The 25,586-nt window shown below is 32.3% G+C and overlaps 1 protein-coding gene across 1 annotated transcript in view; it reads left to right on the top strand.

Annotated features, from left to right (window-relative positions):
• Nucleotides 1-25,586, top strand: part of CDH2 (cadherin 2) — a 254,514-nt gene that overhangs the window by 182,300 nt on the left and 46,628 nt on the right. Inside the window, exons 4-11 of the mRNA XM_031946492.1 lie at nt 1,472-1,618; nt 5,516-5,671; nt 6,539-6,683; nt 9,401-9,573; nt 14,729-14,866; nt 15,589-15,774; nt 21,227-21,480; nt 23,159-23,301. Coding sequence (XP_031802352.1) covers nt 1,472-1,618; nt 5,516-5,671; nt 6,539-6,683; nt 9,401-9,573; nt 14,729-14,866; nt 15,589-15,774; nt 21,227-21,480; nt 23,159-23,301 — 1,342 coding nt within the window. The remainder of the gene's footprint in view (nt 1-1,471; nt 1,619-5,515; nt 5,672-6,538; nt 6,684-9,400; nt 9,574-14,728; nt 14,867-15,588; nt 15,775-21,226; nt 21,481-23,158; nt 23,302-25,586) is intronic.

Here is a 25,586-nt window from a genome sequence, read left to right on the forward strand (position 1 = left end):
TTTGTTTGCATTTTGAGATTTATAGCTATGTTTAAATTACCAGTGGTTGTTTCTTTATTTTTAAATTTCTTGAAAGCATTACAGTATTTATTCAAGCAGTTAAATATAACCACAAAATAAACAATTCTTTGCAAGGTATCATCCATCAACTTTATTAGATGGGAATTGCAGATTTACAGCAGAAGCAGGAAAGCATTCCTGGCAAGGAGTATTGGTTTTGTCTTGTTCCTTAATAATCAAATTGGAGAGTGTGAATTATTTATAATACCAACCAGACTTTTAGGAAAGCTATACTCCCTCTGGTGGAAACTGTTATGAACCAAGAAAAAAATAACTTAATTGTAGCCCATCAGAGTAGTAAAATAAATAACTCCTTCACTAAACTGTTATAATAATTTTTACTGAATATTCTGTTTCTTCTAGTTTTATATAGAACACATAAGGAAGAAAAGATCCTTTGCCCCAAACATTCTGAATTTTTAAAGCAGGCTGAAAAACTACTCGATATGTGGAGAAAGAATTTATATTAGACATTTATGTATGTATTATACTTATTTATACCAGTAGATAGGAAATAGCTTTTGCTATCACACATGATAATGATATTTCTTCAATTGAATCTAATTTTATTAAATATTAGTTGTGACATTGTTTTATTGAAGGAAAAGGGAGCTACTGACTAATGGGCTCAAAAAGATACATTTCTGTTAAGTAGGTTTGTGCTAGCCAACTAATGTGTATACTTCCACAGAAGCAGCAAGTGATAATGGTTAAAATGTCTGCAGAAACAGAAAGAAAATGTTGGCATCCCAGAGAGATTAATGTCCAGTGTGAAAAGTGGGTCATCTATAGCATCCATCATGGCTGACATAGGTTTAGAATAATTACAGCATTAATTCTGTGGGATTTAATAGGGTCATAAATATTTGAGACATTCCTTACCAGTATGTATTAAACTTCTCTTGGAACTCAAATTATATTTTAGCACACCAAGATTTAAATTTAATGTACAGTAGCACATTACCTGAACTGTGGTTCCAACTAATGAAGAATATATAAAGGGGAACAATTACATATTACTCAATATTAAGTACTATCTAGTTGGTTTATTGAAATAGAAACTAGTTTACACATTTGTGGCATAGAATAAATTGCTTGTGATTAAGCTTTCGATTCAAATCAACATGTGCTCTGAACTCTTGTTTGATTTTGTAATTTGTTGTCATTTTTGTTTGTTTTACTTTTACCATTTTTATGGGGCTTTACAGAAAAAAGGATTTTCCTCTTCTGTTTTTACTTCTTAGTAAAATTAGATGCCTCTTTTTTTTTTTTTTTTTTTTTTTTTTTGCCTAGCCATTATGTTTTGTCATAAAGTTACAGATATGTAATAGTATTAATATATCTGAAGATATTATTTGCTCTAATATCCATAGCAGCATGTTACTTAATTTCCATCTTTTTTAATTCGAAGGAACCTCAAGAAATTGAAGAAATTGTATTTCCAAGGCAGTCATCAAATCATAATGGCTATCTACAAAGACAAAAGAGAGACTGGGTCATTCCTCCAATCAACTTGCCAGAAAATTCAAGAGGGCCTTTTCCTCAGGAGCTAGTTAGGGTAAGTTAGCTATATTTTAGATTAAGATTCTTTTTTTTTTTTTTAATTGAAAAAGAAGACTTAAACTTCTGTTTTATTATTATTATTCTTATTTTGTTTAGAGTTTGGGTACTCAGTAAGTCATATATCTTTGCTTCCTTGCTGCATTTTAAAGGATTTATCTGCTGGCTAATCATTTTCCTCCAAAATAGAAATTAAGTTATTTTATGAAGCCCCTACTCAAGAATTTCTAGTGGCTCCTTATCCCCTTTTTTGATAAAATATACATTCTTTTCTTATAATCTGTCTCCTGTCTAACTTTCCAGACTGTTCTGAAGATCTTATTCTCCCATAGATACATTCTGTATTCTAATCATGTTAAACTAGTCAGTCTTCACTGAGTTTGTCTTTCCATGTTTTAACCTCTTTATCATTGCACAGGATACACAATTTCCTCACCTTACTTTGCATAAGCTGTAATTTTGACAAATTTCAGCTCTGGTTCTGCTTCCTACAGGATGTCTTTTTTAAACTCTTCTAGTTATACTTTCTCCCTCCTCAAAAATATTTTGTATATATGCAGTTTATCCATCTTGCCTTGGTTATCTCTGCCAAAGCAGATTCCCTACACTAGGATCACTGCCTTTTCAACTTTGGAAATAGATTGATATAAATGCAGATGCTGGTGTATATGAGTTCAAAGAAAACATTGTATAGTAGTTGAAGTTTAATTTTTACTTATTTTGCATGTTTACAATGGTTGTTAGAAATTGCACATATTTTCATCTTTACTGAAAAAGGACTGATCCATTCAAAGAAAGTATATGGTTTAGAAATGCATAGTATTGGAGCAGCTTGTTGTTGTAGTAGATAGAGCACCAGCCCTGAAGTCAGGAGAACCTGAGTTCAAATATGGTCTCAAACACTTAACATTGCCTGGTTGTGTGACCCTGCACAAGTCACTTAACTCCAATAGCCTCAGCAAAGAAAGAAAAAAGAAAGAAAAAGAAATGCATAGTATTGTTATTCATTAAAATATAAACTTTTTTTTTTTTTTTGGTTTTTCAAACACTTCTCATTGTAGCTCCACCCTGATTTTCCAGATTTATTTCACATTACTTTTCCTTACTTACTGTTTTGCTATTCACTGTATGACTTTTTTTTTGTCTCTTGCTTTGAACATTTGCACAGACAATATATCCCGTATTTGCAATGTTCTGCCTTCTCACTTCTAATTCTATTCATTCAAGAACCAATTCAAATGCCTCTCTTTCAAAAGATTTCCTTTTCTTTCAAATTGTTGTACATCCTCCAATTATTTTATTATACATTTTGTATTCGTTTATGTTTAAGGATATGTTGTTAAATGTTTATCAGCCTGACATAATTTCCATTATTAGCATTTTCTCTACCACTTAAGTCTAAACAATCATTCAAAAAAAAAAAATCAAGCTCTAATTTCCATTGTTTGCTGATATCTGGGATAAGTGTTCACCACACCTACATTTGTGTAAGAGATTTCTCCTTAATAAATTATAATCTCTGTGAAAATAAATGTATTTTGTTTTGCTTAATGTCTAGCATAGTACTTGTTACTTAGTAGGTCCTTAACAAATACTTGTTAAGGTAAATTGAAAATAAAACTTTAACCTTTTCTGTTTGTGATTAATTTATTAAATGCACTGATTAATTGTCAATTTTTGTGATTAATTTAAAAAATTTATTTTGTCCGATTAACACACAAACCCACAAGTGAAAGAATTCCATGCTATCAATTATTATCTAGAGTCCTGTCTAAAATATTCATTTACCCCTTATGATTTTCTCAGATAGTTAAACCTTAAACAGAAGTACCAAATCAGTGAAGTTTTATCTTTGGTGTTCTGCCATTTTCTTTTGTAAAGCTCTCTTCTATCTCTAAGTGTTCCCTTGTGTTAAATCTTAATCTTCCCAGAAGTGCTTGTATTTTGTAGCTGGGGTTTATTATGGCCATTGAGTTCCTTACTTTTGCATAAAATGTTTTGTTTTGTTTTGTTTTGTTTTTGTTTTGTTTTTTTTAGTTACCTTCTTTTAGTCCAGAAGGAAAAATCACTTTCCCAATTTCATTCTGCCCACATACACAACTGGCTTAACATTTCTAAAAGATTTCTAAACCCTTTTCTAAATTCCCTGATTCAATTTATAAGGGAATATTGACAAAACCGTTTATTTTTATTTCCAATATTAATTGAATTCCACCTCTTTTTCCACGTACACAGCTATCACCTTCAGGCTCACCCAGCTCTAACCTATTTTGTTGTAATGACATCCTAGTTGATTTCTCCATCTGCAGCTTTTTGCTAGTCCAGTATTTCCTAGACAATGATGTCAAAGTAATTTTCCTAAATACAGATCCAACCATGTATGTAATTCGCTACTCAATTCCAGTGGTTTCCCCATTATCTTTAGGATAAAATTTTTAAATCTTTTATTTGCCTTTTAAGACTCTATATAACCAAGCCCTAACCTATCTTTCTAGCCTCCTTGGTTATTCACTACTCTCCCTCCTGCATTATACATTCAGTCCAAACTTACTTTCTTCCAGTTCTTCACAAAGTCCCTCCATCTCCCATGTTTGTGTTGTTGTACTGACCTTTCCATTTGCCTGGAATGTACTCTTTCTCTCACCTTTCTGTTTCCTTAAGATGCATCTCAGGAACCTTCTTCATGGAGCTTTTTCTGATTCTCTCCCTTCTTACCTTCTCTCTCTCTCTCTCTGTCTCTCTGTCTCTCTGTCTCTCTGTCTCTCTTTCACACACACATACACAATTGTCTCAACTATTAATTCCCTCTCCCACACACTATTTTAAATTATTTTTTATGTATTAACTTTTTATTTACCTTCCATGTATGCTTGATATAGCTTTATGGTTCTTATGCCTCTCAATAGAAGGTGAGATACTTGAGGTTTTGTTTGTTTATTTATTTTTCATTCTTTGTACTTGTATCCTGGGTACCTAAGTATAGTGCCTAGAATATAGCTGGGGCTCCATTGTGAACTCCTTGTGGTCAGGGACTGACTATCTTATGCTTTTTTAAAATATCCCAGTACTTAGCTTAATGCCTAACATGTGGTAGGTGTTTAATATGTTTATTGACTGACAATAAATATTTATTGAGTGATCAGTGATCTGATAAGTGCCAGCACTACAGACACGTATAGAAGCTTTACTTCCAGCTTCAGTAAGAATATAGATGACCTTATGAATGATGATGCTTGAAACATTATGGACAAACAGCCTCGTCCAAATCATTTAAAATCTTATAATGAAGAAATGTAACACATTTCTGAGTTTAAAATATTACATCCAAGAAACCTCAAGGAAAGGAGGTGATTCTTTTGAAAAATTATAAAGTTGTACTATTATTACATTTCTCCTAGGGTAGAATTTTCCCAGAAGTTAATACTGACCTAGTCTTCTTTATGAAAATTGGCATTAGGGCAGCTAGTTTGTGCAGTGGATAGAGCACCAGCTCTGAAGTGAGGAGTACCGGAGTTCAATTTGGCCTCAGACACTTAACAGTCCCTAGTTGTGTGACCTTGGGCACCCAATTACTCGGGGGTGGGGAAGGAAGAAAATTTTCATCTTCTTTCAAAGCTTAATACTAGAATGTAAAAGAGAACAAACATGAGTTTCAATGCACTGGTTTGTTTTCTTATCGGTGACTTCTCTGAAGCTATAGGGGAGGAGAGAGAGAGAGAGAGAGAAGAAGAAGAAAGGGTATGAAGAATAAAGAGAGAAAGGCAAAGGGAACAAAAAAAGGAAAAGAGAGAATAATTTTACACCTGGAAAAGGACATGAGAGCTCACATAATATACTTTTGATAATGAGCTTATTTCTCTTCTTGATTTAATGCGATTGTCTTTTTGATCCCTAGATTAGATCTGATAGAGATAAAAATCTTTCACTGCGATACAGTGTGACTGGACCAGGAGCTGACCAACCTCCAACTGGTATCTTCATAATCAACCCTATCTCCGGTCAGCTGTCAGTGACAAAGCCTTTGGATCGGGAGCAAATAGCACGTTTTCATGTAAGATATTTGGTGACCAATAACTGTAGATAGCCTATTTCACCTCTGTGTTGAATGGTGCATTGTAATTTTCACTGTTTTTTTTTTTTTGCAAAGATTTGATTTTCAGAGTTGCAATACTCAATTATAATTATATTTATTAATTTTCACATGGGAGGTAGTGTTCTATAATGAATAAAGTTCTGGACTTGGTATTGGGAAAATCTGGGTTTTAAGACACTTCTGACACTAGTTCCTGTGGTATCTAAAATTTATTTCAACATGAAACAGTACCAAAAGTTGGTTTTAGAAAAAAGAGTATCTTAGTTTTCTTTATTTATTACTTGGGTGACCTTCGACTCATCATTGTACTTCTCTTCAATCTCTTCTAGTTCCAAATTTATGACCTTATCTACTAAGTTGTTAACAGAGTTTAATTTGCCTTATCAGAGGGAGTGCTAAGACCTGAACTCTCCTAGCCCAATAAAGTCACAAATGTCAGGTGTATTTGTGTATTGAATTCAACATTTTCTAGATTTGAATAGCAAAATTTATGTTATTTTTTTTTTGAACAAAAGAAAGTTCCTAAGACTTAAAATATTTTTGTGTGCTATAAAAATGTTTCCTCTCCAAATTGTCATTCTTGTTTACACTTTTTCCATTACACAAAATATCTGATACTTAAAAAAAATAACTCATAGAATTCTAAGTTTAGCATTATCCTTATTAAATTTGCTATATTAATTGGTGGGAAATGTTATTTTTTTTCTTTTTTTTGCCATGGATTCACCCTATTTTCACAACATAAGAATTTGGTCTATTCACTGGTTTTGTTTCTGTTTATTTTGTTTTAAGTTTCGTGAAATTGTTTTCTGATTGTTCTTACAGCTGAGGGCACATGCAGTGGATATAAATGGAAATCAAGTAGAGAATCCCATTGACATTGTCATCAATGTCATTGATATGAATGATAATAGACCAGAATTCTTACACCAGGTTTGGAATGGAACAGTTCCTGAAGGATCAAAACCAGGTATCTGAAGATATAAATTTTCAGGTTATCAAGAAATAATTGCTTGATTAAGAGTGGTTTATAAAGTGTTTTTAAGAGTCATAGGTGTCTAATTTTATTTTTTCTATTTTGGATGATTTGGGCACAGAAAACAGGTAATGGGGATGGGGGTAATATATGTATTAGAAAATAAACGAAAAAAGATGATTATACTAGCCCGCAGTGATTTTTTTTCCTTCTCTGAATTCTGATAGCCTCATTCATCATTCTTATAATATCATTCCTCTAGCATCAGCGAGTTACAAGAAACGGTAGAGGTTAATAATAACCTGCTCAAGGTGAGCTTCCACCATTACTCTTAAAATTATACTACACCATAAAGATGCCTAGATAGTATGTTATGCATTTGCTTTCTTGCTTACATAGTTGTTTACTTAAGAGGCTGTTATTAAGTGTTCTTTGGGTAACCTCATCGGGTATCACTTTTGAATTCCCTAAAATAATTGATAATGAACTACAGTCTCATCAGTCACTAATATATTGATAAACTTGTTTGTACAATATTTGAATAAGATTTTAAATGTATCATGTTTATTACTTAACAGACTCTATCATTGACAAATTGGATTTTTGTCTATTCTCCCTTGGCAAGAACCAGACTGATAATGACTTATATAATGCTTGATAAAATTCACAAAATATTTTCCTCATTTTGAAAGAAATTAGAATATTTAAGAAGAAATTAAATATTTAATGACTTTAGAGAAAAGGTGATCCACTCTATATTGAGAATCAAGTATGCTTTTGGTTAGTTCTTTGTCAAAGTCCAGTTTGTGATCCTTTGTCTCTCTCTAAATAGAGTAGACATGTACAGAAAACTTGAAGTAGAAGGGGAATATAAGAAGTTAGCTAATTTTTCATAATATAGTTTCATTATTTATTTGAATTGAGATATAGAAGAATATTGGATATTTCAGTTTTCAAATAAAAATAGAAACATTCCTTGAGCAAAATTTTTGATGAAATGCTGTTTTAGATTTTCTGTATTACTCCTCTGTTCTATTAGAGGCAACTAGTGGGTGGAATGCCAGGCTTAAAGTCAAAAAGACATGTATTCAGATTAAGCCTTAGATACTTCCTAGGTTTGTAACTCTGTCCAAGTTGCTTAACTTTTGTGTGCCCTAGTTTCCTTAACTGTAAAATGGGAACAAAATCATCACCTACCTCACAGGATTGTAGTGGAGATAAAGTGAGATATTTGCAAAGCACTTAGCATAGTGCATAACACATAGATGCTTAATAAATACTTATTCTCTTCTCCATTAATATGTAAAATCAAAGAGTTGACTATGATGGGATTATTTTAAAGTAGGTAAATAATTTTAAAGAAACTAATCTCTTGAAATTTATGTCTTTTAATAAAATGCTACTTCCACCTGTTCATGAATGACATGAACTCTTCAATATATCTTCTCTCTTAGTAGTATCGTGAAAAAAATATAAGTACATGAATGACCTACTACCAGTACCTTCTGGAGTATTTTCATTTACTCATTCCTTCTTTCAATAACTACCCTCTTAGTCTTACTTTAAAAGTATTGTAACTCATGACTCAAATCAAATTCTATTCTGAGTATTACTGCTTGTGTCATCTGGTTGGGAACTACTGACAATGATTCACTTCTTACTAATTAGGATATGGTAAATTGGCAAAAAACTTAAAATTTCATAGTTCAACTGTTGAAAAAAGAAAAAAATTCTGTGAGGTGTACTTGGAGCTTAAATAAAACTGCTATTTTCCTTTTCAAAAGAACTAAATTAATTTTTAAAAAATTAAGATGATCTTTAAAATATGGATGTAAAATGAGGAAAAATCATTCATGATTTCTTTACATGTTCATATTTTAAGATGTTGTCTTGTTTGCAAAAAAAAACTAAATCATTATTTTTTTTAAATTGTTGCATTGTTTTATTTGTACAGAGATATACTGTACAGAGACTTACAATACTAGATCTTATACACTTACTGTTTATTTTTTAAACAACTCTTTGACCCTGAGCAGTCATTTGTCTCTTAGAATTTGTTTCTTCACCTATAAGAGGGGTAAAAAACTTAGACAACTAATACAACTTAGACAACTAATTATAATACTTTTAGTACAGATTCCTTAGGACTCAGTTTCCTCAATTGTAAAATGAAATGGTTGCTCTCAATCAGTGGTGTCAAACTCAAATAGAAACAGGGACCACTAAACCCTACAGAAGAAACCTTATGGGCTCATATTAACTACATTGTAACTTAATATATGTTCTGTTGTATTTTTATGCATTTTGTGGAATTTTTCCCAATTTTGTCTTACTCTGGTTTGGAGGAATCCTTAGTTTGACATCTCTGATTAAATGATCTCTAAAATCTTTTCCATTTCTGTATCTCTGTTAAACAGACAATACATTTGGCTTATTTTTTTAAGATTGTCTGAGAAAAGGTATGACTATATAGAAACTTTTAAGAATGTTGCTATCGTATAAAGCAATTTCTCAAAGACAGAGTTGTATTTTTTAAACTAATACAGCACTTTCCATTATGTGCCTGTTAAAGAGTCTAAAAAGTTTAAGTAATACTAAAACTCAAGATTTATCAAAGGAAGTGAATTGGTGTCCATGGATAAAAACCATAGATTTTCTGCAATCCTAATTACTGGAATAAATGATTTCTGTAACATTTGTTCTGCCTTTAGGAACTTATGTGATGACAGTGACTGCAATTGATGCTGATGATCCAAATGCCCTCAATGGAATGCTGAGGTACAGAATCCTGTCCCAGGCTCCAAGCAGCTCTTCACCTAATATGTTTACAATCAACAATGAAACTGGAGATATTATCACAGTGGCAGCTGGACTGGATAGAGAAGTAAGTTCACACAAACTTGTTTTATCCTAAAACTTTTCTTCTTTTCACAGGATTTAAAATGCTACTTTATCTAAATATTTGCTTTTTGATGAAGACATTATTTCTCTTCCATTCCAAAATAAAAATATTTAAATGACTAAAACTATGTTAACCTATAGATAATTTTATATTTAAATTATATTTCTTATAATATTTCTAGTAATCTTTCTGTGCATCACATTTAAGCTTGTTATGTTTAGCTTTTTTGATAGGAGGTACAATGGTGAATTAAAATAAAAATGATAGTAAGATTTAAAATAGGAAGATATTAGGGGCCATTTTTAACATTTTAAGCATGTTTAAGATGAATTTTAATGTAATTTCTTAATATTTTATGACAGAGTCAAGCATGAGATTTTTTTACATCTGATTTATTTCAGAGAATAAGAGTGGAACATTACATTATTGGAATTTGCTTCTTGACTTTAATGATAGATTTTGAAAACTACTGTTTTGCTAATTCTACTTAATAGTGTTTCCCTTTCCATGCTACAATTCATAGGTTGTCAGAATTGTTAAAAACAGAGTATTTTTTCAGCTTTAATGGATGTTTTTGTTTGATTCTATAAGCATTTTGAAAATTCTAACAGTAACTTTGTGTATGTGTTTGTATTTATATATGTTTATATATACACCAACTATCCAGTCGTAGTATTCTCATTACACTGATAATTTTAAGCATACAAATAAAACCCCAGATTTTTTTTTCCATCTCTGGTAATGTGTTCATACTTGTTTGTTTGTTTTTTCTGTATAGAAGAGTCTTTTGCTTTTTTTCAACTACCCAAATTTTGCCCTTTTTTCCAAGTCCTATTCTACTTTCAACATCTCCATTCCTTTTGTACTTTACCTCTTAAGCCCTCAATTTGACCTTGCTTTTTCTAATTTTTAATGTTTATTATTTGTATTATTCACTTTTCTTAACTTAAAGAATGATATAAAGTAGAACACAAACCCAAACAGTACCTCTCTTTGAGGTCAGGGTTATGTATTATTATTATTTTTGAACGTACATCTCACCTTCTAAAGAATCTTGCACAGTCTTGAGATTAAAGTGGGTACTTGTTAAATATTTGTCAAAATGAGTTATTAGCATTTCAGTGAATAAAATACAAATACTATTAGTAAAGCTATTGTATAATTTAACAAAATTGATTCGAAAATGCTTTAGTATTATAGAGACTTGAATTATTGTAAAAATAAATTATCAATATGTTAATTTATCAAAATGTCAGTGAATAAAAGATATGATAGATAAATCAACTTTCTGTATGGCATGTATCACACAAAATCTCCTTAAAATAAACAGAATGGTTTATAATTGTTAAGAATTTCAAGAATTTGGATTTCATGGGTTTTTTAAAAATTGATATAGTGACATTGATTTGAACTCTGAGTGAGATAAAACTTTACTATTTCAATTAGTTGTGTGTGTGTGATACACACATACACATACACACATAAATGAGTCCTGGAGACATGAATGAAGTAATAAGAACCTATGAGAATTATAGTGTTCATTGCTAAACTAAGAGGCACATTTAGTGTAAGTTATATGCCTGTTAAATTGTACCTATTAACATCAAAGTGCTGAAAACTCTTATTTGAAGAATATCTTTTAGTTAGAAATTGTTGAAATGCATTTAGATTTTTTAATATTTCTTGCCATTCTGTTATTCCAAATCAGTGTTATTTCACCTCTTTTCTTATGAAAATGCAATTTTAATATTGATAAATATAGATAGAATGACACTCTAAAAATCAGATTCTTAATTATTTTCTCTCAAATGTCAGCTAACAGGTTCAACCATTTATCTTATCTCACAAGTCTTAATATATTTCTGTTCTTCATAGAACTCTGGTTCTGACATGTAGACAGACATAAATTTCTAGCTTCTTTTCATCACCAGATAATCTTATGATGAATGAGAATTTTAATGAAGGGAGATCCTTTGGAAGTCATGCAATCTAATGATGTCACTGTACAGATGAGGAAACTAAGGCCCAGGGAATATGAATATTGTGCTCAGGACACATAGTTAATCATGCAGCTAAGACTAAACCGAAATCTCCAAAGTATAAGTTCAGTGATCTTTATACACATTTCATTGCTTCATCATCAGTTAGTTCTAAAACTAGCAGCATGTTGGAAAGAAGAAGTAAGGATTAAAGGGAATCAAATTACGTGGTTTGGGGAATAGAAGGCTATAGTGAGACTTTTATCACAGGGTGTTTGGTAACAAGTCATTACCAAAACCACAAAAGAGGTGAGACTGAAAAACTAAAGTTCTGGAGTTTGGCTCGATATGAAAAGAGTTTCTTGAAAGGAATGTTATGTTAAGGAAAGTTATAAATTCTTTTCTCATATTCTCATAATTAAACAAAGTTCTCAACCATCTTTAGTCACTTATGGTAATCCATATTGAAAAGAAGGGGATAGATTTCTTAAGACTTTTTTCCAGCCTAATGAAGATTCTTTGATTTCTTTTTAAAGAAATCTGGATTTCCTTTCTCTCAAAAGCAATTTTGGCATAATTTCCCCAGGATACATAAAGTTAATAGATAGAATTATTAATGATTGGAATATTTCCAGTAGATTTATTTTATATTTCCAGAGAAAAAATTTATGCTATAGCTTTCTCTAAACCTGATTTCAACAAACTAAACATGATATGAGAGAAGTTTCTCCTGTCCCTAAGAGCTCTGTAGATGCTGTCAACTAGAACTAAGTTTTTGAACAGCCATATGGCTTTATTTTTACTCTTGGTGATATAAAGATATCAGCCAGGCATCTATTTTTGCTATACTTAGAGCTGTGATAGCTTTCAAAATCAATTGCTGTCTCCCTAAATTATATAATTCGCTTTGAATTGCTAGTCTAGAATACAGTATTCAAGACCAATGGATAGAACCCTTGAAATAAAGACATCTCTTAAAGAATTTAGAGAAAGAGAAGATTGTCCAATACATGAGGGTGTTCTAAAACCAACTCTAACTGGTTTTTCAAACCAATTGATAAATTTTCAGTATACAATTTTACCTTCAAAATTAATTGACAAATACTACAGATCAAAATTTGGATGAACTGTTTTGTTGATGGTCCAGAAGAAAGTGATGAAAAGAAATGTTAATAATGCCACTTAAACCTAAAAGTATATTGCACATAATTTTTCTTTAGAGAGCCGTTGTTAATTATTTGTTAGCACACCCCTGAAACAAACTAAAAAAATATTGGGGGGCTATATTTTTTTGTAAACAAAGTATCCTTAAAAACTTACCGAACTGAACATTAGAATTTGAAACAACCTAAAATTCCAAGTGATTACTACCACTGACTTAATTCTCTCCCAATGAAAGAAAGTAACATTTTGTAATTTAAAAAAAAAGAATCCATTACCTTCAAAAATCCTTTATGAAGTATGTTTCCATCTAGCTAGAAATTTGGACTTTTTAATGTTGTATTTTTTTTTAACACTTCATATATTTTCTTTTTTTTTTTCTGAGAATTCTCTTCTGTTGCTGCAAATAACAGCTAACAAAAGTGACATTTCAAAGTCATAACAAATGCTTATCTTCATGGTTTTCAGCTGGGAGGCTGAACTGAATTCCCTGCAATAATCTTTCACTAACCATGAGAGCACTAAGCTGAAACGGCACTCTGGATTGGAAAAGGAAGCCGTTGAGAAATGTTTTAACCTACGTAAGCATTATAGTGAGATGTTACGGGTTAAGAAAAATGAAAGTGGCTCAGCCAGATGTATTCCTGTCTTACTTACATTAACAAAATGGGTATTTCCTTTCCTTTTAAAAAAATATTTTGAAGTAACACAGACTGACATTTGGGTGGGCAGATGATTTAAGAGTCTTGTCTGTGAGTTTTGAATCATTCTCTTCTTTTCCCTGCCCCCCAATGACATCTAAAACCTGTACTGCATTTGGGTTTCTTCTTACAGAATTATAACTATACCTTGAGAACAGGACTCAATTTGACGAACGCATGAAGAAATAGGGTGCTAAAATTTGCAGTTTGAGTTTATACTGGATGATAAAGGGAGCTATATTGTTGCAAATGCTTAGATATTATGAAAATGATGATATTTCCTGTAGTTTTCTTGCCAGTTTTGCTCTAGGGAATTTACATGTTTCAGCTTTACTTTTAGGAATAGTTACAGAATTTTAGAACTGACTAGGCAAATTTATGGATCTTTGAGATCTACCACCTTCTTTTTTACAGAGGCCCAAAGAGGTGAAATTTTTCATATGACTAGTAAAAGATTAGGTCCTAGGTTTATCTCACTTATAATCTATTGCATTTTAAGTTACATCATCTATACTACTTCATTTTCCTAACAGGAAGCTTTGTTAGATATGCCAGTGGCCTAACAGATTATATACAGATCTTTAGGTTTCCCCTGAATATGTTGAGGCTCGGTTCATTTCTATTTTTAAAATTTATTCTTAGGTTCTTAAAATCAGACTACATTTAAATTATGATTATTTGTATCCCTACCCAAATAATTCTTATCATTTATTCAGTAACTAAGAATAATTTCTCTGTAGTGGCACAGATAATAACAAGAAAGGTGAGCCACTAACTTGATTTTTACTCTTTTGAAGGCTATGTGACCTGTTTGTATCTGTAAGTAACATGAAGTGAAAAAGATTTGAGAAGAACATTTGGTCCACCCCACATGTATCTACCCACTTTCCATACTTTCCTTTTTCTTCCTTACTTTGTGCCTCTTTGATTGTCTTCATTAGTGTTGTCAACTATCTCGGGGACTTGAAACTGGTAGAAAGGAAACAAAATTGAAATAAATTGGGGTTTTTTTGGTTGCTCTTGGTTTTGGTAAATCTAAAATAGAAGGAAATCTCATGAAAGCAAAGGCAAAATGAAGTTTAGAATTATTTAGTCTTCACATAAGCACACGATGCTTTCCTCCACATATATGCTGTACAACCTATTTATAACAATACAAACACCATATGGTTAACAAGAAATGAATAAGGTCATAAACTCACTCTGTAAGACATATTTTCACTATATAGAATACCTGTTGCCATCTTGATGAATTAGTTTTATCTAACTTGTGTTGGCATCTTTATATGTTTTTAGAAAGTACAACAGTATACCTTAATAATCCAAGCTACTGACATGGAAGGAAACCCAACATATGGTCTTTCAAATACAGCAACGGCTGTCATTACAGTCACAGATGTCAATGACAACCCTCCAGAGTTCACTGCCATGACTGTAAGTAGTTTGACATTCAAAGAAGTTTTATGTTTGTGGAACCATTATTGAGAAACTTTGCTACGAGTTGTAAATGGATTCCTTATATTTGGAATTGCCTTTTGCTCTGGAAGGAGTGATGTTTTTCTTTATCACCATGTCTTTAAATAATTGTTTAAAACATGAGTTTTTTGATAGATTCTAGGTAAATTAGTTAGTTAAATACTCATGTAACAGTTCAGAAAAGGTGGTCTATCATATTTTGTCCCCAAATGAATCAAAAATTTGTCAAGCAGAATTGATTCTCTGACTTTGATCAGACCCCACAGTTCTTCAGCTTGTAATTGAAAATTATTTCTACACTTTATCAACAGTGAAATTTGAAGGCCAAGATGCCTCCCTTACTGATTAACTCCTCATTATTTAACACTCTGCTGGACCATTCTCTCTAAATTTAAATACTTAAATAGTCATAACACCATCACTGATTTTTAATGTAAGTTTAAATAAAGTCAATTAGGAAAGTAAATCAACCAATTAAAATGTCAACTTGCCTTTGGAAATCAAGTAAAAATTGCTAATTTTTATTATCTGCACTATGGGTCCCTAACACATACACTATGGGTGTGGGTTATCAAAAATTGATTGTTCTGCAGAATTTGGGTGATATTTTATGTGTTGTCCTTCAACTAGATCATTTATCTAGATCATTAATTTGTGACTAGAATTATTTCTTTTTGTAGTTCTATGGTGAAGTCCCTGAAAACAGAGTGGATGTTATCGTTGCAAATCTAACTGTGACAGATAAAGACCAACCCCATACACCTGCTTGGAATGCAGTTTATAGGATCACTGGGGGAGATCCCACAGGGCGCTTTATAATTCAAACTGATCCAAATAGTAATGATGGCTTAGTAACAGTTGCAAAGGTAAGTACAGTTTATTAAATTAATATAGTTATATAGTTTGTATATAAAGTCCACTTAATAAAATGATTTAATTTTTCTTGAATCTTAAGGAATCTTACCTATCTTGAATCTCAAAGGATGTGTGTATGTGTATGCACATATGCATGCACAGACACAAAATCTGTCAAATGATAGAATCACATCCTACAGAGAAATAACTGTTTTCAGTATTGATCCCAGTTATTCCAAAACCCCGTCTGCCATTGTTCAAATCCAGTTCTCTCTCTCACATTCACTGACTATTCCCACTCAATCCATTTTCCCCAACCCCATTTCTTTTTAGCCTTCCATTCTCATCTTTCCCAGCTATTCCAATTGTTCTCTGATGTGTCTGTTTCATAGTTTACAAATTAAACTTTTTCCTTTATTATTCCTTTCTCTTTCCATCTTTTCTTTCCATCTTCTTATATTTAGTAAGAACTAGATCCCTCCTGTCTACCCATTTCAGGATTGGTTACACTTTCAGTTAAATCTTCAAATAATATTCATGATGGGGAAATATTCTTTGTTCTCAATTGCTACTTCCAAGTTCTCCTTCTATCACCATTTTCTCCTTTTTTGAGGTTTATTCAATCACCCAATCAAGATTCTTGTTGTCGTTGTCTGTAGATCTTGATACTTTCTCTTTCCTTACTCAGTGAATTCAGTGCTTGGCTCACAGTGCTCTCATTTCCAACTCCAGCCCTCTTATAATATTTCAACACACATAACAATATTCTCCCAATTTCCCTAATCTCTACTGACTTCTACACCCTACTATAATTACACATGGTCCTGAACATATTCTTTATCTTGATATCACCCAAGAATCTACTGCATCCACATTCATGATTTCTGAATTCATTTACCTAATCATAATCTTTTATGCTACCTTTCCCCTGTCTCACAACTCTCCAGAAATTGTTCTTCTTCCTCATCTGTTTTTCAATCCCTCTACTCTTCATGTGTTCCCTAGACCAACACCCCAGCTCTGATTATACTCTCTTCCCACAAATCACTGCTTTAATTTCTCACATGCTCCTGAATGAAACTGGAAAAATCTTAAAACCATGCTGAACAGGTTGTCTACAGATGTATTTTATGTAATCTTAACTAGCCTTCACTGCAGCAAAGTCATTTTTCTATCCCTCTCTAATTCTCACTCTCTTAGTTACTACAGTGGTTTTTCTAAACTTTTTTTATTCCATCTTAAGCCTCCCACAATCTTCTCTATCCTCCTCTCAGATAAGAAACTTGCTTTATATTTCATTCAAAAAAGGAGATAATTAGTGAAGATTTCCTTCCATTCCCCTGCTCTTTGTCTCATATAACTCATATGCTTTTTGCCACTCCCTCTTCCTTCCATCTCATTTTTGAATGAAGGAGTAACCCTTCTTGCCAGGGTAAAGCCTTCTTCAATTACAGGGATCCCAGATGGTCTATCTCTCAAGATTGACCCCCCACCTTTATCATCCCTACTTTTACACTAATTCCATTTACTCTGCTTACTATCCATGTTTCACTACTCCTACAAATATGCTTACATCTCCTATGTCCCTCACTTTCTGGAAGCTATCATTGTATATCTCTCCACTAAATTCTGTGAAAAAATATGCTTATAATACATACTATACTTCCTACCTTTTCACTCTTTTTAACGCTCTCTTAGTCTTGCTGCCAGCCTCCTTTCTCCAAACTTTCTTAGGATCTCTTTAATTGTCAAAGGTAATGTTGTTTTTCTCTGTCCTTATCCTTCCTGGCCTCTCTTGCTAAATATTCATGACACTGCTCCCTTTTGGTTCTCTTTTGTTTAACTACTTCTTATCTGTGTCCTTTGCTGGATCTTGATCCATGTCATATCCATTAACTGTGGTTGTTGTTCAAGGCTCTCTCCCAACAATCTCTTCTTTTTTTCTTATTTCTTAGGTGATCTCATCAGCTTCCAAAGTTTCATTTATTATCTTTGCAGATGGCTCTCAGATCTTACTTGTTCAGCCTGACCCTCTCCCCCCCCCCAACTTTCTGTCTCAAACTGCTTGTCCTATGGTCCCATTCAACTTGTCTATGAGGCCTTTTCAACAATTGCTCATAGATATTTCCACAATTGAACACATTACCTTTCCCTAAATGTTCCTCTCCTCTTAACTCCCCTATGAATGTCTAAGGTGTACCACCATCCTCCTAGTAATCCCAGGTTTATAACTCCCCATATGCATATTTATTGCTAAATCCTGTTAATTTTACTTTATAACATCTCTTCAAGCATTCCTCTTTTCCCTTTCCTTGACACTGCTATCACTCTTGTACAGGCCATCACCACCACACACCTGGAGTATTTCAACAACCTTCCGATTGGTTTTACTGTTTCTATTCAGCTGTCAAATGAATCTTCTTTACACACAGTTCTTATCATGTTACCCACCGTATCCAACAAACTCTTTCCCTTCATCTTTATGAATGAAATAACAAAATCCTCTTTTTAGCCTTTAAAGTTCTTCAAAACTTAGTCCATTTCTACCTTTTTTAGCCTTCTTATACACTATACTCTCCTGCATGTAATCTGCAAAATAGTGACATTTGTTTTGTTGTTGTTCCTCACACAAGCCTCTCCATCTTGTAGTTCTTAACATTTTCACTGACTGTTCCCTCATACCTGAAATGCTCCCTCTTCAAATTCCCTACCTTCTAGCTTCCCTGAAGTCTCAAATAATGTCTCACTTTCTGCAAAAAGCCTTTCCCAGTCTTCCTTAATCTTAGTACTTTCTCTCTGAGATTATACAAAATTTATCCTGTACATATTTCTTATATGGATAACTTTGCTATATGCTGTCTCTCTCATTAGAGTTTGAGTTCCTGAAATAAAGCGGCTGTTTTTTACTTTTCATTGTATTCTAGCATTTAGCATAGATCCTAACATGTCCTTGAAAGTTACCATGTGCTAGTTGATTGACTCGATATTGTTGATGTATATGCTCTTAGAAGGCAGTTTTTCTTTATTCATTAGTTTTTGTTTTGTTTTGTTTTGTTTTTGGAGGCAATCAGGGTTAAGTAATTTGCAGGGGGTTACATAGCTAAGAAGTATCTGAATATAGATTTGAACTTAGGTCTTCTTAACTTCTTTTCACTGCACCACTTAATTACCCTAATTACTTTTTCTTCAGCTATGTTTTTGCCTATTTTTGTGTTCATCCATCTCATCCTACCTGTCTGTATGGTGAAAAATAAAATTTATGATCAGTTTCAAAAACTTACAATCATCTTTCTGATACAGACTGCCTTCTTTAAAACAGAACTTTATGCCTTCCTAGATAAAGTTGTTTAAACATCATTATATTTTGTGATTAACTTAAGGGATTTTTTCATGCAAATTTTAAGTATATGATTTTTTCTTTTGCTGATTTGATAATCTAACCCTCATATAAAATGAGATAGTTATCTATAATTGATTCAAAATGTAGTTAATAATTTGTCAAATTTCATGATTGTAAATAAATGTTAGACTTCTACCATTTTATGAGATAGTTATTAGGTATTTAATTATTACCTAATTATCTAATTATCTCCTCCTGTTCTGGTTGAACATTTTCAGATTTCATTTTTCATAATAATTTAAAAACTCTTGGGAATGACGTCTCAAACCCATGCCAAAACGGTTGGTTGTGTTGGACTTTTGGCATGTGATGAACAAGATGTAGGATGTCATAGTAATTATTTTTATTGAGTTGGGAAATAGATGCGTAGCTTTTTTTCAAAAAATAATTTGGACATATCACAGTTTTAGAATTTTATTTTAAAGTCTTCAAAAATGTAATTCTTAGAATCCTTAATTGCCAAACAATTTAGTACTAAAGAGAAGAGGGACAGCTCTTTAATTGATAATAAATATAAAGATATATAATTTAAAAGGTTTTTAAAGTTCAGTCCCTTCTCTTTTGCCTTCTCATTGAGAGTATCTTCTCTATGTTCCCCCCACCCCCTTTCTTTAGCACTAAGGCCAGGTAGTAAGTACATTCAAAAGCAAGTATTGCATTATGAAATATCAAAGATATAAAGTAAAAGAAAGTAAATTTCTTCCAATAAATATCTGAGTTCTTTACTCAGAAGTGCAAAAATTCTTAATACTCTTAACATGAAATATTCATGATCTTACTTTTTACCTTATTTTTATGTCTTGAGTGAAATAATTAACCATTAGATATTATCTGTGGGCCATATGATTATGTAGATAGAGATGGGGCATTTGTCCTTATCTCTAACTCCCATTGTAATAGTTGGCCATTTAGATTCCTTATCTTATCATTTCTTGATTATTTTTAGACTGTAAGTTATCTAGGTTAGGTTATCTAGGCTTCTTTTCATTATTCCATCGCATTGCTCATTTGTACCTTCAATAGAGGATAGTCAAGGGAAATAAAAAGAGGTAAAACTTGAATCATTTCATTTGAGTACTTATTAACAACTTGTTTAATAGCCAACTTCACAGATTTGATTGAATGACTAAAATTAGGGTTTAAGATCGTCTGTGGATTTGATTTCTCTCAACTCATTTTCTATCATGACTACAAAAATTAACTGAATATCATTCATCCCACCAAATGCTTTTTCTTATTTTCTTTTTTTTAGAGAAGTCATGAGGTGAAAGACTATTAGCCTAATAGTTAGAAAATCTGAATTTGAGCCTTGGCTCTGCCATCAACTATAAGACCTTGACCAATATTTGACTGTTCCTTTATCTGAAAACTGTACCACTTGTATTCCCTGCCTCACAGAGGTGTTGGTGAGGATCAAATGAGATATATAAAAGAAAAGAAATAGCTAAACCCTATGTTAAGTATTATGTTATAAGCCCTTATAAATAAACCCTATTTACAATTATTATAACATTTGATCCTTACAGCAACCCTGCAAGGTAGATGCTATTATTATCCTCAATTTATAGTGGAGGAAACTAAGGCAGATGGAAGTTAATTGACTTGTCCAGGATTAAAGAGCTAGAAAGTGTATGAAGCTGGATTTGAATTCAGTTATTTCTGACTCCAAGCACAGCTCTCTATCCCCTGTACCACTTAGTTATCTCATATGCAAAGTATTGGTACTTTTTACCTCTAAATGGCTAATATACATGCATACTGCTTTTTACATTTATCATTGTTGTGTTAAATAATTATATTTATGAATTCATATCCAAGAGAGGGCTTAGGATTTATAAATGAGGAAGATGTTGATTTTTTTTTCCAACTAGAAAACTGCCTGAGAAATTGATTCCTGTATCTTTCATTGTTTGAGGTATCATCAGTAAATCATGTACAAAAGATAAAATACTTATACTTTCATGTTTTATAGATGACTATGATACAGCAATGAATTTCAAAATTAAAATATTTGTCCTCCATGCATATGCTTACTAATGGTGCTTTCCTTTCTCTTTTGCCAGCCAATTGACTTTGAGACAAATAGGATGTTTGTACTTACTGTAGCTGCAGAAAACCAAGTGCCGTTAGCGAAGGGCATTCAACACCCACCACAATCAACAGCCACTGTGTCTGTTACAGTGATTGATGTAAATGAGAATCCTTATTTCACTCCAAATCCCAAACTCGTGCGCCATGAGGAAGGACTCCGTGCTGGTACCATGTTAACAACATTCACTGCTCAGGATCCAGATCGATACATGCAGCAAAATATTAGGTACAGGTTTTCTTTGGTTTGGGTTTTTAATCAATTTATATTTATTTTATCCAGTTTTTTTCACTCCTTATATGGAAAACTTAGTACATAAAGTTTATTTTAAATGACAATTCAAATATTAATAAATTTTTAGTAGGAAAGACATCTTATGAATTAGGTGTTCTGTGTTTTCATTTGTATTGATTCTTTTAGGAGTGATGAAGAGCAGGTTGGAACAAACACAAGTTTTCTTCTGACCCCAAAGTTCATAGCTCTTTGGGACTGTTCATATAAGCTTCTGCTTCTTTACATATTTTCACCTTTAATAACCCTTTTTCTTCTTTCTTTCTTTTTTTTTAATGGCTAAATTTAGTCCTGGTCCATGCTAAATAACATTAAAAAAAGAAGTTTGTGGCAGGGTCTCAGGAGTGGGGAACAAGGTAACTTAAGAAGCTTCCTCTCAATGAGAAAGGGGAAAAAAAAACTCATTCTGTCAAAACCAGGATGTAAGAACTAATTATTTTTGAAGTGTTTGGGAAAATGGTTATTGAACTTAGAATGCTTATCACAAAAGAGGTCCAGCTGCAACAAATTCCTAATTATCTGTCCTAATGAGCAGCCACAAGGGTGGTAAAGATAACAGTAGCCTTGATGAATGGGATTCAAAGACATTCCCCCCAAAAAGTTTTTTGAAACCTCACAAGCCAACATTTTATCTTTTTTGTTGTTTTTTGTTTCTCTAGTGGTTGTAAATTTCTTCCCAGGCTTAATCTTCACCAAGTATTACTATCAAGTGGCATTCAATTCATTGTTTCCTCTTCATCTGCTCCCCCTATGCTCAAGTGAAGGTGATAATTAATAACTCAATAAATAGTACATATATATATAGGTTGGGTTCATGTTTCGGGTATTACATGCATTTTTCTCTATTTCTCCTCTCTATTACATAGATGTCATTTTACTTTCTACCTAAATTGCCTTGCAATTATTTATTGCCTTAGAGAGAGTGTAAGCTCATAAAGGGCAGAGATTATTTCACTTTGGTCTTCCTATCTCTGAAACTCAGCCCAGTGCCTGACATACAGTAAACATTAAATAAGTGTTTATTGATTGTTCTTGACCTGACTCTAATAGTGTAAAAAATTCTAAGATATTTTTTGCCCTTTGGAGGATGGATGACTTATGAGGACAGAATTAAGACTGAAAATTCATACCATGAAACTTTATTGTGATTTGATATTATTGTTAGTAGAAGATGTGGTAAGTGACTGAGACTTTAAGACTATTTTAGAGAGGGGTTCCATCTTTTTTGATAATTTTCTTCTTCATTGTACTTTAAGCCAATGGTAATTTGCTTGACTTTTTCTAGAATTTCGTTTCTACAACCTGGTAAGAATGAGTAAAAAAGATCATAAAATTTGGTCTGTCTAATTTATAATAGGGTATCCCTGTGACTACTACAGAAGAAGAATTTAATGCCCGTCTTGCTGCTTCTCTACCATATAAAATTCATTCAGCAAACTGAAGTTACTATCATCTGTCACCCTTTCTCATTACTCTGGAAGGTTTTTCTCTCTCAAACTTAACTTTATATTCATGAAATATAAATAATAAAGTTAATATTTATGAAGTAAAATAATTTTAATTTGTTTTAAAAAGATAATCAAGCAACTAATCTTAATATATTTTCACTTTGCAGATATACGAAATTATCAGATCCTGCCAATTGGCTAAAAATAGATCCTATTAATGGGCAAATAACCACAATAGCTGTTTTGGATAGAGAATCACCAAATGTGAAAAACAACATGTACAATGCTACTTTTCTAGCTTCTGACAATGGTAAATATTTTAGTATGTCTTCTAAAATTTCCATTTTTTATATGTACAGTAATATCACATTTATCCTGTGTCATCAAAGTATAACGTGGTTGAGATTTATGAGTATTTGAGATAAGGGAAAAACAGCTTTCTAGGTGATGAAATGCTCTATCTTGTCTAAAATATATTTCAGAATTATATGCCTTTTGAATTACAATATAAGACATGCATATATTCTGACCTCAATTTTTCATAGTCATAATTATGAACACATATATATATATATGCTTACCACATGCATACACATATGCAACTAAGTGGTATAATAAATAAAGCACTTGCCCTGGAGTCAGAAGAACCTGGATACAAATTTGGTCTCAGATTGAATACTAGCTGTGTGACTCTGGCCAGTATTAACTGTATTTGCCTCAGTCCCTTCTCTGAAAATGAGCTGGATGGTAAACCACTTTTTATTGCTATGAATTTTTTTTTGCCATTAAAAATAGCAAAATTACAGAGAGTCAGTCATGATTTAAATAGCTCAATAGCAACAGCATATACAAGCATATATTTAGATACAGATAAAACATATACACACAATGTATATATGTGTACATGTGTACACATACTGTGTGTGTGTGTATATATATATATATATAGTCTGTATGTAGGTTTATGTAGGTTTCTATATACACACATATATTTTTATATATACAGTTATCCCTTCCACATTGTGACTTTGCCCATTGTGGTTTTGATATATTGTAGGTTCGTATTAAAATTTAAATGGGAAGTTTTTGGGAATTTTCTGGAAGCTGCAAACAGCTTGTGAAGACCAGCAGATGATATAGAAAAAGTTTAGAAATTCAGGAATGCATAAGATACATGCATGTCAACATAGTTAATCTTTTAATATTGTAAATACCCCATAAAAGAAAAAAGAAAAAATTCAGTCTTATCTAATACGAAGGAAGGACCAGAAAACTTTTTCACAGATTTTTTCAGATCACAGGGCCACTGCATCCTTAATCCTTGCAATGTGGAAGTATAACTGTATACATATATGGGTAGATAGTGGATAGAATGCTAGGTTTGGAATCAGGAAGACTTGAGTTCAAATCTAGCCTCCCAACATTTCATTAGTTGTGTGACCCTGGCCAAGTCACTTAATCCTGTTTCTAGCCTTCAACACTTTACCAACTGTGAAACTCTGGGCAAGTTACTTTAATCCTCTTGCCTCAGTTTCCTCATCTGTAAAATGAGATGGACAAAATAGATATATTTCCTCACAAACACCCATAAATATAACTTGTCTGTTTATCTATAATACTGTTTTGTAATACAGGTTCTGCTTACATATGTAGCAATTATTGACCCTTAATTAAATGTTTGCAGACTGCTATAATTTTCTAAATTATTGTGTCTGTTTTTATGTTTTTCACTCTCCTCCTTTGCTATCATGAATTTGTAGGTTTGCTGCTATCAATATGTTGTTCTCTCTTCTAACTTTCTTCCTCTAAATTGACATTGATTTGAAAACCAGATTACCAAGTTATTTATAATTGCATATAAAATAAAGGTAAATGGGCTCTGAGTAAGGGTTGCCCAAGAATCTGACAGACTAACCAAGCATGTTAAGAGATACCAAAATTCTCTATGTTAAAAGTAATGACACATTTTAAAAGAACAAATGTTCACTTCAATTCAGGGTATTAATCAACTGAGGCTTAGTCTTCTCTTTGAACTGGAGCCTAACACTTACTTCATCAAATTTCTGACCATTTGGATTGCTCAGAGACCTTTTCTTTCTTTTTTTTTAAATTCTAATTCTTCCAAAGAAATATATTTGCATTATGGATGAGGAACAGTTATAAAATCAGCAAAGGTAGTATTTTTGTCTCTATGTTAAAAGATCTTAAATTTGATGCTTTTTGAGTTCATGTTTTTGCATTTTGTAGTTGTTTTTTTTCCCCATTCTTTGTTCTCAATTGCCTGTTGTTGCTACTATGACAACCTCTAGCAGCGCCAGCTTTCTGTTTTGCTGCTTCTGTTCTGACCAGATGACCAAACATCATTCTTTCAGCCATTTGTTAAGGACCTACTTATTATGTATAAGGTACTGTCTTAGCTATTGGATGGGGAGGGAGGGGAAGGAAGCGGAGGAAGAATATAAAAATAAATAAGACATTTCAGACTTCAAGGTATTTTTTTTAAGCTTGTAAGAATATATTAATACCTTCAGGGCTTATGATTTCTTTGATGTAGAAACTCCTTCCCTCTTATTTAGGTACTAACCCATCTACAAT

The sequence above is a fragment of the Sarcophilus harrisii genome, chromosome 1 (assembly GCF_902635505.1).
Source record: "Sarcophilus harrisii chromosome 1, mSarHar1.11, whole genome shotgun sequence".
Lineage (NCBI taxonomy): Eukaryota > Metazoa > Chordata > Mammalia > Dasyuromorphia > Dasyuridae > Sarcophilus > Sarcophilus harrisii.